Source organism: Sminthopsis crassicaudata, chromosome 5 (assembly GCF_048593235.1).
Source record: "Sminthopsis crassicaudata isolate SCR6 chromosome 5, ASM4859323v1, whole genome shotgun sequence".
NCBI classification, from domain to species: Eukaryota; Metazoa; Chordata; class Mammalia; order Dasyuromorphia; family Dasyuridae; genus Sminthopsis; species Sminthopsis crassicaudata.
In genome coordinates, this window is record NC_133621.1 from 220405925 (window position 1) to 220422175 (window position 16251).

Sequence of the window (16251 nt, forward strand, 5' to 3'; positions counted from 1 at the left end):
CAACCATTCTCCAATTGATGGGTATCCATTAATTTTCCAGTTTCTAGCCACTACCAAAAGGGCTGCCACAAATATTTTGGCACATACAGGTCCCTTTCCTTTCTTTAGAATTTCCTTGGGGTATAAGCCCAGTAGTAGCACTGCTGGATCAAAGGGTATGCACATTTTGATAACTTTTTGGGCATAATTCCAGATTGCTCTCTAGAATTGTTGGATTCTTTCACAACTCCACCAACAATGCATCAGTGTCCCAGTTTTCCCATAGCCCCTCCAACATTCATCGTTATTTGTTCCTGTCATCTTTGCCAACTTGACAGATGTGTAAAGATATCTCAGAGTTGTCTTAATTTGCATTACTCTGATCAATAGTGATTTGGAACACTTTCATATGAGCGGAAATAGTTTTAATTTCATCATCTGAAAATTGTCTGTTCATATCCTTTGACCATTTATCAATTGGAGAATGGCTTGATTTCTTATAAATTAAAGTCAATTCTCTGTATATTTTGGAGATGAGGCCTTTATCAGAACCTTTAACTGTAAAATGTTTTCCTAATTTGTTACTTCCCTTCTAATCTTGTTTGCATTAGTTTTGTTTGTGCAGAAACTTTTTAATTTGGTGTAATCAAAATTTTCTATTTTGTGATCAATAATGGTCTCTAGTTCTCCCTTCGACACAAACTCCTTCCTCCTCCACAAGTCTGAGAGGTAAACCATCCCATGTTCCTCCAATTTATTTATGATTTTGTTCTTTATGCCTAAATCTTGGACCCATTTTGATCTTATCTTAGTATGTGGGGTTAAATGTGGGTCCATGCCTAGTTTCTGCCATACTAATTTTCAGTTTTCCCAGCAGTTTTTGTCAAATAATGAATTCTTATCCCAAGATTTGGGATCTTTGGGTTTATCAAACACTAGATTGCTATTTTTATTCACTATCTTGCCCTGTAAACCTAACCTATGCCACTGATCAACTAGTCTATTTCTTAGCCAATACCAAATGGTTTTGGTGACTGTTGCTTTATAATACAGTTCTAGATCAGGTACAGCTAGACCACCTTTATTTAATTTTTTTTCATTACTTCCCTTGAGATTCTCGACCTTTTGTTCTTCCCTATGAATTCTGTTGTTATTTTTTCTAGGTCATTAAATTAGTTTCTTGGGAGTCTGATTGCTATAACACTAAATAGATAAATTAGTTTAGGGAGTATTGTCATCTTAATTATATTCGCTCGGCCTATCCAAGAGCACTGAATGTCTTTCCAATTATTTAAATCTGACTTTATTTTTGTGGCAAGTGTTTCATAATTCCTGACTCTCCTTTGGTAGATATATTCCCAAATATTTTATACTATCGACCGTTATTTTGAATGGAATTTCTCTTTGTATCTCTTGCTGTTGGATTGTGTTGGTAATGTATAAAAATGCTGAGCATTTATGTGGATTTATTTTGTATCCTGCAACTTTGCTAAAACTCTGAATTATTTCTAATAGCTTTTTAGCAGAGTCTTTGGGGTTCTCTAAGTATACCATCATCTCATCTGCAAAGAGTGATAATTTGATTTCCTCTTTTCCTACTCTAATTCCTTGAATCTCTTTCTTGGCTCTTATTGCCGAGGCTAGAGTTTCTAGTACTATATTGAATAGTAATGGTGATAGTGGGTAACCTTGTTTCACTCCTGATCTTACAGGGAAAGGTTCTAGTTTATCGCTATTACATATGATGTTTACTGAAGGTTTTAAATATATGCTCGTTATTATTTTAAGGAAATAGTCCATTTATTCCTATACTCTCAAGCGTTTTTAGTAGGAATGGATGTTGGATTTTATCAAATGCTTTTTCTGCATTTATTGAGATAATCATATGGTTTTTATTAATTTGATTATTAATATGGTCAATTATACTAATAGTTTTCCTAATATTAAACCAGCCCTGCATTCCTGGTATAAATCCCACTTGGTCATAGTGTATCATCCTGGGGATGATTTTCTGAAGTCTTTTTGCTAATATCTTATTTAAGATTTTAGCATCAATGTTCATTAAGGAAATTGGTCTATAGTTTTCTTTCTCAGTTTTTGATCTACCTGATTTAGGTATCAGTACCTTGCCTGTGTCATAAAAGGAATTTGGTAGGACTCCTTCAATCCCTATTTTTTCAAATAGTTTACGTAGCATTAGAGTTAGTTGTTCTTTAAATGTTTGGTAGAATTCACATGTAAATCCATCTGGTCCTGGGGATTTTTTCTTAGGAAGTTGGTTAATAGCTTGTTCTATTTCTTTTTCTGAGATGGGACTATTTAGGCTACTTACTTCTTCCTCTGTTAATCTGGGCAAGCTATATTTTTGAAGGTATTCTTCCATTTCATTTAAGTTATCGAATTGATTGGCATAAAGTTGAGCAAAGTAGCTCCTAACTATTGTTCTAATGGTGGTGAGTTCTCCCTTTTCATTTACAAGACTAACAATTTTATACTATGACTTTTCATATCAAAGTCATGTATCCATTTATAACTTCCTTTGGTATATCATACAAGGTTCTGGTCGAAATCTGATTTCTGCCAGACTGCTTTCCCAACAGTTTTTGTCAAATAGTGAATAATTCTAGTAGTAATTTGGGTCTTTGTGTCTATTCAATATTATGGTATGTGTGTTCTCTTGTGTATAGAATGTTTCATTGATAGATCTCTTTTTAAAAACATCACAAAATTTTCATATTCTTGGGACCTCAAATTACTCTGTCACCAAAATTATTAGTATGGGATGTATCCTATTGGTGAAGACTCAATACTCTATTCACAAAGGACTGTCAGGCTTCAACATTCTCATTTTATGCTCTGCAATTTGCTGTTCCTGACTTAGGGAACTGGGTAGTCTTTTGTCCCAATTGACACTTTTTAGATAAGTACATTTTAGGGACACTTATTTTGATGACTGAACAGCTACATGGTACAGTGATACAGTATCAGTCTAGGAGTCAGGAAGATCTGGGTTTTATATCCTGACTCAAGCACTTACTAGCTATGTAATCCTGCAAAAGTTGGGTAAACCAGTCTGTTAATATTTACCAAGAAAATACCAAAGGAGTCATGAAGAGTCAGGTGCAACTGAAACATAACTTAACAATATTGTTAAGGTTCATTTATCAGGAGTGATCTCCATTTCAATTGAGTCTTCTTTGAGCAGTGTGTTACATAGTGTTTATCCTGCCCAAAGTTGTGTTCATTCTGGTGCTGGTTGGAATTTTGTTTTATATTTGGGATTTCCCTAATTGATCTTGTTCTATCTCCCTAGCGATTTGTCTAGTTTTAGCTATAGGAGGAATGGATCATCCTTGGTGAGAGTGTTGTGTGGCCTTTCATCCTCTTTGACTTACCTCTTAAGGGGATTGTTGTTTTTATCACTCTACTCCTGTGGTTTCCACTGTTAGGGCACTGGGGCTTACCATGTGATGTGCTTCAAACTTAGAGTTTCTTCACTCTTCTTCTACTAGTTCTTTAATAGCACTTTACTTCCATTGTGTATAGCTCTAGTCTCTGGATGAATAATCCCTGTCCTGGATGAATAATCTTACTGAGGATTCTCTTTGAAATTCTTAATTAATTGATCTGTTCTAATGGACTTGACTCTCTTCAACAATGAGATGAGCAAAATCAGTTCTAATTGTTCAGTAATGAAGAAAACCAGCTACACCAAGCAAAAGAACTATGGAAAATGAGTGTGGACCACAATTTAGCATTTCTACTCCTGTTATTATCAGCTTGCATTTTTGTTTTCCTTCTCGGGTTATGTTTACCTTATTTTTAAATCCAATTTTTGTTGTGCAGTAAGGTAACTTTATAAATATAAATATAAAAATATATTGCATTTAACTTATACTTTAACATATGTAACATATATTGGTCTACCTGCTATTTAGAGAAGGGGGTGGGAGGAAGGAGGGGAAAAGTTGGAACAGAAAGTTTTGCAAGCGTCAATGCTGAAAAATTACCCATGCATATTTCGTAAATAAAAAGCTATTAAAAAAGAAAAAAAAAAGAAATTCTTAATCATTTAATCTGGTCCTTGTTCTTTGTTATTTCATGGGAACAAGTGGGAAAACTGTACTTCTGTATTATCTATATAAGACAGAAAACAATCCAATATAGATTATACTTGAACAAATATGTTAAATTTATTTCCATATTAGGTTTTTTTTTTTTTTGTGAAGGAGAAATCAGAACAAAAGGGAGATACCTCAAGAAAGAAAAAAAGCAAATAAAAATTTTGAAAATTGGAAATAGTATGTTTTAATATGTATTCAGACTCTTCTCTTTCTCTGGGCATAGATGACATTTTCCATCAAAAATCTTTTGGAATTGTCATGAGTCACTGTACAAGTCAGAAAAGTTAAGCCTATTGTAGTTAATAATTGTAAAATTATGTACAATATTCTAGTTATTCTACTCATTTCATTTACCATCAGTTTCTATTAGTTTTCTGGGTTCTTCTGAAATCCAGTTGTTTATTATTTCTTATAACACAATAGTATTCCATTACATTCATATATCACAACTTGAGCTCTTCTCCAATTGATGGGCATCCATTCAACTTCCAATTGGCCACCACAAAGAGAGGTTCTATACATATTTTTGTACACATGGGTCCTTTCTTTTTTATGATCTCTATGGGATATAGAACTAGTAGTATTGCTGGATCAAATAATATGCACATTTTTATTACTCTTTGGTCATAGTTCTCCAGAATGGCTGGATCAATTTGCAACTTCATCAACTATGTATTCATCTCTCAGTTTTCCTTTGTGCAATCCAACACTTATAATTTTTTCTCTCATATTAGCCAATCTGAGAGGTGTTAGGTAGTACTTCATAATTGTTTTCATTTAATTTCCCAAGTCTATAGTGCTTATAATGTAATAAATAATAAAATCTTTTGACCATTTATAAGCTAGAGAATTATTTTTATTTTTATAAATTTGATGCAGTTCTCAAGATAGTTTAGAAATAGGGAACAGAATAAGTGGATGGTATAGAAGCATGTCTAGATTAATAGAAATGGGCTAAGGTATGCAGATTAATGAGAGTGCCATACAGTGAAATAAAACCTTCCTAATTCAAGGGAAAAGTTGTTGGGTAGGTAAAGTAATAGGAAGGCAAAGTAGCAGGTAAAACTAAAACAGAGAAGTCAGAAGGATAAGAAATAAGAGATGAACCCAAGCATAAAATAAAGATGAGTAGAATTTATTATGTAGCAGCAATCGCAGTGTTAGACAAAATTGAAGCTAAGATAAGATTCAATCAAAAGAGAGTATTAGGAAAACCATACTATACATTAGCCATGTTAGTCAATACTGTTTTATATCATTTAAAATAACTGGCCAGTGTAAGATTAGAATATTGCTGTAGTGTAGGTGTAGGTATTGATGGATTGGTGGAGTTAGAAAAAATATGGAAAGATTTGGAATTATAAAGGAAGATGTTATCCACCTTCAGAGAAACAGAGTATAAAGAATACAATACAGTCTTACAACGATGCATATGAATGTATATATGTGTATATGTATATTTAATATATATGTAGAGGGCCAAGTGTACTTGAAACAAATAATCTGACAACAAAGTGCTAACTCAGTGGAATTAAGATAATGATTCTCTACATTTACTTAGTACTTAATATAGTTCTCCAAGTTAGCCTCTATTCTATAAGACTGACATGATGATGCTTTTATTATAAAGTATATAATAGCTAAGAGATCTGAGAAGGAAGACAGACTCAGAGATAAACAGAGAAGATAAAGACCCTCTTGGTGGCTGTCCTGTCTCCTTTACTTCTCCACTGAGACCAAGGCTGCTTGGGGGAAGAGGGTTTGTCTCTCTTCCAGTCCTTACTGGTTCTTATATACTCTATTACAATTACATCATTACAGCACACTATGCATGTGTGAACTTAGAGAACCATTACATTAGCATGCAAAGTACTAAGTATTTATGTAAACTAGATAACCATTGTCTCATCAATTCCTCTGAGTTAACACCTTGTTTCAAGTATACTTCTCCACAGTTCTGGATATCTACACACACACACACACACACACACACACACACACACACACACACACACACACATCTATATATAAATACCCATATATAGATTTGTATATATCTATATCTACCTATTTAGGCTTTCTTGAAATGGAAATTTATTGCTTTATATTTTATATCCTTTTTGCATAAGGTAATTTTTTTCTTCTCCTATTTTATATTTAAATTTAAAATGATATAATTAAATCATGGAATGTGACCCCACATTTTGGGCTCAGGCTGTCCTGAAGTCTGAAACTTGGTCATATATCCCTTAGTACAGAACTCTTTTAAGGAGAGTGAAAAGAGTGAGAAGATGATAAATGGGGGGGGGGGGGGACACAATTGGCAATAGTAATTGCAAAAATATTTTGAAGCAAGTTTCTTTTATAAGGCCTCATTTCTCAAACATGTAGAGAACTGAATCAAGTTTATTAAAAATAAGAGTCATGCCCCAATTGATTAATTATCAAAATATATGTTCTATGCCCAAAAGGCTATAAATTCATGTATTTCCTTTGACCTAACAATACCAGTACTAGGCATGAATCAAAAAAGAGATGAGAAGAAAGGAAAAATGACCCATATATACAAAAATATTCATAGCAGCTCTCTTCTGGAGGCAAAAAAATTGGAAATAAAGGGGATGTCCATCATTTGGGGAATGGCTGAATAAATTGTAGTATGTGATTATGATGTAATATTATTGTTCCATGTGAAATGATGAACAAGGTACTCTCAGATAAAACCTGGAAAGTCCTCCATGAACTCAAGCAACACAAGTAATTTACTTTGTGTACAAAATAATACTAAAGTTCTGGGATAATCAGCTGTAAATTTTTTGTTTTTCTCAGTAGAACAATGATCCAGGCTACAGTGAAGGATTTATGATAAAAAATTCTCGCTATATCCAGAGAAGGGACTGTTTTTGTCTTAATATAGATTTAGCATTCTCTTCCCCCCTCCTTCTTTCTTCCATTCTCTCTCCCTTTCTCTCTGTCTCAACTTTATTTTTCTTGAGAGTTTTTTCTTAGAGTTGGAGATCTATATTTTCTTTCTCTGACAACATGATTTTTATGGATAATGTTTTGCTTAACTTTACTTGTGGTTTATTAATGGTACTGGGTGTGGGTATAAGGGAGAGATGTGGAATTCAAAAGAATTAGAAACAAATTTAAGAATTTATTTTAAATGTAACTGGGGAAAATAATTTTCTAAAAAAGATATATAAATATTATAATATAAATTCAGTCCATGGCATAATGAATAGGCATCCATCATAGGTTATAAAGGTGTGCTATTTTATTTATATGAAAATAGCTTTACAAACTCAAACAATAGCCATGCAAAAACATAAAAGAATGAGTATTTTGCATTTCAGGGTACACAACTTCTTAAGTCTCAGAGAAGCAGAAAAAATATCTAAGAAGTAAGGGGAAGATCAAGGAAGAAGTTAAGAGAGATGATGGTGGAATCTAGGAGGAGCCAGGTGAAATCCACCTAGCTGGCCAGGTCCCAGACCTGTCTAAAATTATGTTAATCAAGATCTGAAAGGTTGTTGAAAGATGCTAACTTGACTGTATCACAGGTTGAAGTACTAGGCTATAGCTATACCAAAAGGACCATCTGGGTCTTGATTATGGCTGATAATAGGCTCTCCTTCCTGATAAGACAAAAGAATAAACTGGTTTCAAAGTATACAACAATCAGGAATAATTGATTTCTCATTTGGCTGCGCTACTTTGAGTATTCTCTGACTGAGATCTTCATCATGCCCCAGGAAGCTTATTGTTGGGTAGACTTAATCATCATATAAAATCCATGGTCCTTGATAGTCTATCACTATACTCTCCCTCTACTCCATACTTCCAGTTAAAGGGAAAACTGAATTTGAATATTTCCTCATTTCTCACCTGACTTCACCACTTAGGGACTTCTCTAACTGATTTATCCACCATATCCTCATGCAAAGTACCTTTTTTTATCCCTCCCACTTTTTAGCTTGTGTGTGTGTGTGTGTGTGTGTGTGTGTGTGTGTGTGTGTGTGTGTGTGTTTTGACTTCTTAAATAGATTGTAACTTCTTGTGGGGCAGGGATTATCTTTCTTTTTTCATGTCTATATTTTTTATGCTTAATGCCCAGTACATAAAATGCATGTAATAAATGCATATTGACTATTAAATAGGCATCTGGAAAATTCTTTTATAATAAATTTCTTATAGATAGGTGGTTGTCAACAAACATTCATTAATTTTTATAGAAGTGAAAGGATGAGGTGATTGAAAGTGAAATCTTTAATAAGGGGGATGGAGTGGGGAGGAAAACATCTCGATTAGTGAAGATGTCCAGATAGGAAAGAAAAATAGTTGTGAAAGAAGCTGTGGGTAAAAGGGATATCAGTTAGAAAATAAAATTAGGTCACAGGATCCAGAACATAGAGTTGAAAGCTATTTAAATTTTATTTTACTTATATTGCTTTAAAAGTCAATTTCCTCTTATAACTTTGAAATCAATACAATCTTTTGCAGTGCATCTCTAAAAGCTTTAATCACTTGTTTATTCCTCAGGGTATAAATGAAAGGGTTCATTACAGGTGCTACTGAGGTTGCAAGTACTAACACTACTTTATTCATAGCCACTCCTTCTCTTTCAGAAGGTTTGATATAGATGAAGATGCAGCTTCCATAAGTCATGGAGACAACAATCATGTGGGAGGAACAAGTGGAAAAGGCTTTTTTCCTTTGCTTAGCTGAAGGGAATCTCAGAATAGTCCTAATGATATATGCATAAGATAGAACCACTAACACTAAGGGGATGATGAGTGTGAACACAGCAAGGGCTAATACCATTCTTTCTATGAACTGTGTATCAGAGCATGTGATCTCCAGCAATGGTGATATATCACAGACAAAATGGTCAATGATATTGGAGTCACAGAATTCTAGCTGAAGACCAAAACTAACTATTGGAATGATAATCATCGACCCAGATACCCAACAACTCAGAAGGAGCTGTTTACAGACTCTGTTGTTTATGATGGCTGCATAGTGCAGGGGTTTGCAGATAGCCACATAGCGGTCATAAGACATGGCAGCCAAGAGAAAAAACTCTGAGGCCCCAAAGAGCATTCCAAAAAATAACTGAGTGAAACATCCATTATAGGTCACAGTATAGTCTCCAGTTGACATGTTGTACAGGAATCGGGGTATACAGGCAGTTGTGAATGACAATTCTAAGAAAGAAAAGTTCCTGAGGAAAAAATACATAGGGGTTTTAAGGTGCTGATCTATTAAAGTGAGGATGATGATGATCAAGTTCCCAGTTACACTCAGGATGTAAGACAGAAACAGAAAGGTCAAAAGCAGAATCTTCAGCTGTGGGTCATCTGTCAATCCCCGGAGAATGAACAATGTTATCCCTGTATAGTTTCTCATTTCTGATCTATGGCTTTAAATGAATCTGTAGGCAAAATAGAAAGAGTATGAAAGTAAGAAAAAGAGAAAAGAGACAGAGACTAACACACAGAGAGTAACAGACAGAAAGATAGAAACAGAGATAGAGACAGAGGACAGTGGAGAGATAAAGGCAGAGAGAAACAGGGAGAGGGACAAGATGAGGGAAAGGGAGAAGTAGAGATAGAGTGAGAGAGAGGAGAACAGATAAGAACAGAGAGAAAGACAGAGACAACGACAGTGGAGTTGAGAAGAGGCAACTTAAAATAAGTCAGCATTTCAATTTGGATATAAATGCTCAGAAGATTTTCTTGGGTCCTTTTTTTCTTTCATGGATAAAAAAATGATGCCAACATTTTTTTTTATCCACAAAAATCTTTGAGCTGTCTCTTGGCTACTGAGCATAAGATTTTTGTAAACAATTTTGTTCACAATGTTTCTTTTATCCCTTTACCCCATTCCCTTTCTCTACCCCATTCCTACAAAATATTATTTCAGTTTGTATTATTTAAAACATTGTGATTTCTTTTGTTTTCTTATTATATTAGTTTTCAGATATATCACCTTTGCTAAATCCCTTTGTAACCTAGATAAAAAAGTTAAGCAATACCAACACAGTGACCATAACAGACAGTCCCTTTGTAACCGTTTTGTTGCTATCACAGAATGTACCCTGATTTCTTGGAATATGCATGGTAACTCTTTCTATCTTTAATTTCCTTTGGATATTTATTCAGTGGTGAGATCATTGGCTCAAATTCTATGAATAGTTTCTTCACTTTTCTCACAAAATTTCAAATTATTTAATGCATCATTTGGACTAGTCTTGACTGCTAGCAATAGTGTATTAGTTTCTGGTTTTCCATATGCTTTACTAATTGAGTAGTTTCATCGGTTTTTGACCTTTGCAAATATACATGGTATGTGAGGAACAACCTCAGAGTTTTAATAAATGATTTTAAATTGAATTTCTTTTGTTTAATATGTTTTATAGCTTTTTAATGTTATTACCAATTTTCAATTTTTATTAAGTGTTTTTGCTGGGGAAAAGTTTCTTAGTATTATGTATTTGAATATTGAATACTTTTTACACTTAACTGGTTTCATGGGAAATTCTGTGCCTTAATGTACCTCTTCTAAAGGTTCCATTTCTTCTCCTTAATTTCTCATGCCTTCTGGGCTCTTTCCTCTATCATAACACTAAGCTTCTATAGAGCCAGATAACACATTCTTTTCATTGCTCTAGAACTTTTTGGCTTCTCCTTGAATAGGTTTAATTTTTTTCTTAAGATGTCAGATTTCAGAAAATAGTAGCACAGACATCTAATTTGTTCAAGTTTTATCTATTATAACCAAGGCAATACTGAAATTGTTGGGGAGATGTCAGGTAATGAAAGGAGAAATCAGAAGTAGAACTTGGAGTAACAACTAATATTGAGTTTGAAGTTTTACTTGTAGATCCATCTATTGATGGAAAGTATTGGGCCTAACAGCCCCAGAAACATCTTCACATTGCATTATCTTTTTAGGGACTTGTAGCTAAATGAGCTACATTTAGGAATCCTATTTAGGAATTTAGGAATACATTTAGGAAACCCATTATGAATCTCTACCTGAAACCACCTTCTACCTGACTGAGCCTACTATGCACTATCATGCATCCATGTTCATTTCTTCCCTATATAATACTAAGGATATTGATCCCCAGAGAATGATTCTCATTTTACTCTTTCTGACTACAAGGTTTTTTTAAAAATACTTCAATGAGACACTGCTTACAGTTTCAGTATAGCATGCACACTCAGATGAAGCCAGTTCTCTGTGTCCATAAGGGGAAGCAGAAGCATTATTATATATGGTGAAAATTTCTCATAAGTAGGGTGATGGTGAAGCCCAGGACCATTTTACTCAGGTGCTAATGTTTAGGGAGAAGGAATCTTTCTATAGAAGCTGAGGTAATCAACTACTTTGGGAATTAGATTGGTTGGGGTTGGGAAGGAAGAAACTTAGTTGAGGGAAAAATAGTAATAGGGCTCAGGAAGGAGGGGAGAAGTTGTGTAGCATGTTGCACAAAGTGATGTGGAGGGACAGTAATTGTGCACGGAAGAAGCTCAATTTCCTGGAGAGGAAGGACCCAGAGCCAAAGAGAAAGTGCATCTGTTCCCCACTTTCACGTCTTCCAGATAAGCATATCTGCTCACAGCCTATTCATTCTAAGTAAGCTTCTGCTTAGAAGGCATTTCTTTATCCCCAACTAGGTTACAGTTGGTAACACTCACATGGTTTGCTTGACATCTTTACTCCAACTTATATTGGGAGTGAGGAAAATTACTGTTCATTGGACAGCCTCCTGAGTCTATTTCATTTCCACTTAACAGCTGCAAACTTTCACCCTTACACTGTTCTTATTTTGGGTGAGAGGTTCATTTCTTGTTGCCATATTATATGGATTAGGAAGTAATTTTTCTATATGCTTCTCTCTTACCTTAGAGCTGTTGGTTCCTCTATAGAGTAAGCCTTGAGTCAGAAGGATATAAGTTCTAATACAAACTCAGAAATCTTGTTGTATGACCCTGAAACCTCTTGTTTTGTTGACAAAAGGATCCACTTGGGAAAGTATCATTCCAGTTTCTTCTACAAGAAAGCCCCAATGATATTGTGGTCCATTGGGTCCTGAACCACTGGACAAAACCAAACAGCAAATCTATTCCCTTAGCTTATCATTTGTTGTTTTTTTGTACTTCGTGTATGTCCTTTGGTCATTTTCTCTCTGAGACTTCTCAAAGAACATATAGAAAGACTTACTCTACAAAAAATGCCAGTTACAAATTAGAATTTTAACGAGCTTCTCTTCATTTCAGACTGGTCTGTAATGTTTTCCCTGGTTTTTAATGCTTTCCCCTCCTTTCTTCTTACCTAGAACTTCCATTATATCCTGGCACATCCTATTACTTTTTTTCTGTAATGAATTAAGAGAAGATCTAATAAAGGAATACACAGTAAATAATTAATAGTTGACAATGTCCCCTTCCAAAGAATACTTCATCTTTTAGAAAGTGAGTGATTATTTTTATTTTAGCATGGCAGAAGTGTTTTTGGAAATGGAGGTATATGACCACAGCAGTAAGACTGCTGTCTACTTTGCTTGTACAGAAGATTTATCAGAATGAAAAATACTGGCTATTTCACATTTCTTCCTTGCTATATCTTTTCTTATATTTTCAAGTAACAGTAAGCTAAAACATTTTTAATGAAATTTCCATGTTCAGAGACAGGAATAGTCATAGAGGAAATTAAATCTTCATATCTTTAGTTCTGTAGGCCAGGGAAGTAGAGATGGGTTTATTTATGCAAAGACACTGGATATTGTAGAGTAATAATTAAAATTCTCTTTTTCTACTAAGAGGTGGAAGTTTGTATGGTGTGACAAATTTCCTGATGGTAATACCCCCTTATTTCATAATTCTTGTTCTGATCATTGTATATTCTAACTTCGTTTCATAATGGAACAGATTTTGTGCTCAATCACAGTGGAGCTTTGCAATGAAAAGTCAGTATAATCTAGCATCACCTATTATCAGTGAAACTACATTTTTTAGATGCCATCTTTTTCTATTCACTCTCTCCCTGTGATTCTAAAATTAAAGGACAGCAATCTAACCTGAACAGAATCTGGTCACATTTGTTTTCATTAAGCATTAGTTAATTCTATTTACTAGCTACACAAATGTCTGCTATCTGCATTCAATTTGCCTCCATGTTCTCCTGGATTAGAAGTCTTTAGGAGAACTCATGTATTTGATAGAAAGAGTTTTGTTTGGTTGCTGTAACCCCTAAGGGGAATTGCTCCTTTATTTTGTGAAATGAGAATGTTGTATCTGCAATTGACCTCTTCATACAATGTAGAATATAGTGGTGCAGAATCCACTGATGTTATGCAGTCCTTAGGAAGGATGTAGCATTAACCTCTATTCTGCCGGGCCTTGAGAAATAATGTATTTCTTCTCTCTATTTGACCAGGATGCTGAGCCCACAAATTTTGCTGGCTGTCAGATAACTGTTGGTCAGTGATAATGGGGTTTCTGAAATTAATGAGCAATAATAATGAGTTACTTAAAATTAATTAGATGAAGAACAAAATTGTGTGTCCACCACTTAACCTAGTGTTCTTTCAGGCCTAAAATCATGGCTCCAGTTGGTTCACTCATGAACTCTGCCCAGACAACGTGGATCCTGCACCTGAATACAAAGTCTAAACCAGACCACTCCTCAACTCCACTTCTAAGACATAAACTTAGCATATCAGTAACATGAAATATCTGGTCTCTCTAAATTTTCTTTTCATTTTCCTGCTTTTTTGCTAACTTGTTTTGGAATTCAGCCTGCTTTAATTGGCATTATAATTGTAACTTTGCCCCTTGACTTGGAAATGTATCCAAGTTTACAAATTCCTTTGAAATACCATATGACACCAGTCTGGAACCCCAATATTTTGGGAATCATAATATCATTATAGCCATGGAATAATGATCTTGGATTCTTGGATACATGAGTCTTGGGGAGGAAATTTCTCTTTTGCTTAGATTTTGTCGAAACCTCACTCTACTTTCATTAAAGAGGAAAAGTCAATGGCCATGCAATTCAGAAAATTCAGAAGAAGAATATATATATATATATGTATGTATAAAAGCTGGATTTCTTTCTTGACCATCCATGGGTAGATTATTAAAATAGGCTTTTTTTTCAGTGCTAAGCATAGAATTCTTATTTTTATTGCATGCAGTTGAGGCAATAGACACAATAAAGGGGATTCAGAAAAAGTACCCTATTTCTTGTGATTCTGCTCACTCTGATAATTTTGTTTCCTATCCTGTTCTCAGGTATACTAGTGTCATCTGTGCCATTACTCTTGGCATTGCAATTGGCCACTGAGATAGCTAGGCATCACCTTTCTCTGAATATTTTGTCTATTTGATGATGTTATCTGTAGTCAGTCTATCTGAAAATGTCAGTCTAACACCAGAGAATAGAAAATTTCCTTCTCTTTGGAATAAGACCTAGTCACAATTCTTTTCTTTTCTTTTCTTAATTTTTTCTTCCCTCCTCCCTCCCTTTCTCCACCTTTTTCATCTTCCTTTCTTTCTTCCTTTCTTCCTTCCTTCCTTCCTTCCTTCCTTCCTTCCTTCCTTCCTTCCTTTCTTTTTCTTTCTTTCTTTCTTTCTTTCTTTCTTTCTTTCTTTCTTTCTTTCTTTCTTTCTTTCTTTCTTTCTTTCTTTCTTTCTTTCTTTCTTTCTTTCTTTCTTTCTTTCTTTCTTTCTTTCTTTCTTTCTTTCTTTCTTTCTTTCTTTCTTTCTTTCTTTCTTTCTTTCTTTCCTTCCTTCCTTCCTTCCTTCCTTCCTTCCTTCCTTCCTTCCTTCCTTCCTTCCTTCCCTCCTTTCTTCTTTCCTTCCTTCCTTCCTTCCTTCCTTCCTTCCTTCCTTCCTTCCTTCCTTCCTTCCTTCCTTCCTTCCTTCCTTCCTTCCATTTTTCCTTCCTTGCTTTCATCTGATTTCTCTGTTCCTGTATAGGAAATCAGGCACATCATTTAACCTAACAGTTTAAAAAGAAAATCAAAAATATTGTTACAAAAAGCCATTAATTACCTTTACTTTTCTGCTGTTACTTCAGGTCTCGATGAATGGTATTTGTCCCCCAAATTTCTGGAATGTCTTAAAGTTGAGCAGTAAGAAATTAATGAAAAAGGATAACCCACTTCTGGTCATATTATCTCACAAAACCATGACCTCAACTTAATAGGCAGAATTGAATTCTCTTAGGTTATCATCTCTGGAATATACCAGTTCTGTTTCTCATCACCAACTCTAAAATGATCCTGTATCAGATATTCTGTCTTGCTTTAAATTTAGGAAATATATTGATGTGCTGTATTTTTTTTTAAGTGAAAATCATTGGAAAGAGAATGGCTTCTTGGATTTTTTTTTTTTTTGATCACTTAAACTGACCTATCTTTACAAGGAAACCATTCCCTCCAAAGTGAACACTAATAGTAGAAGATACTTGTTTCATTTGTCCATTGTGCTCCAGTTGCCTAGTGACCGAATGAGTTCACAAATGAAATGTCCCCTGCGGAACTCAAGTTCAAAAGTCACTAAGGAATCTTCATTTTAATCACCTTTGGCAAAAGACATAAAGTATGTAAATGTGGAGCCATTATCTATATGGAATGGAAAAAAATAGCAATAGTATCAGAAACAGGCTTGATACATAGTAATGAATCAGGTGATGGAGGAAGAGTGACATCTTCTCACTCTTCCTCACATTGTCCAAGACTGGTCTCCAAAATTATTTGATACTGTACCTTCATTATTTAAAAAAATCAGTATGCATTCCATACTTATACCTGTACTTTTATATATTAGGCAATGTACTACTTTCTTAATGTAATTAGGTAGTCAATAGGATTTATTAAATGCTTTATGTATGTCCTACATTAGACTGTATGCTGGGGTTAGAAAGGACAATTATATCATCCCTGTTCTAGTGGACGTGCTGATGTAGGAGGTAACATCTAAATAGTTGTTCAAGTAGGATACATCTACAGTAGATAGAAAGTGATTTCAGAGAAAGACAGGATGTTAGAAAAGTTGAGATGGGACTTGAAATGACTTTTTGCTGAAGGTGGATTTGAGTAACATTAGATATGTCAGAGGGTCAGTATGGG

At 34.5% G+C, this 16251-nt stretch overlaps 1 protein-coding gene across 1 annotated transcript; it reads right to left on the reverse strand.

Moving 5' to 3' along the window:
• Positions 1 to 8573: 8573 nt before the first annotated feature.
• Positions 8574 to 15552, reverse strand: LOC141542775 (olfactory receptor 6C2-like). Its single transcript, XM_074267360.1, has 2 exons — positions 15173 to 15552; positions 8574 to 9537 (listed from the first exon to the last, which is right to left on the reverse strand). Exon 2 carries the CDS (start codon positions 9510 to 9512, stop codon positions 8574 to 8576), a length of 939 nt encoding a protein of 312 aa, XP_074123461.1. The 5' UTR covers positions 9513 to 9537; positions 15173 to 15552.
• Positions 15553 to 16251: the final 699 nt, after the last annotated feature.

What these genes read in the sequence shown, in the direction of transcription:
- LOC141542775 (XM_074267360.1), bottom strand. Translation starts at nt 9,512, where the DNA reads ATGAGAAACTATACAGGGATAACATTGTTCATTCTCCGGGGATTGACA.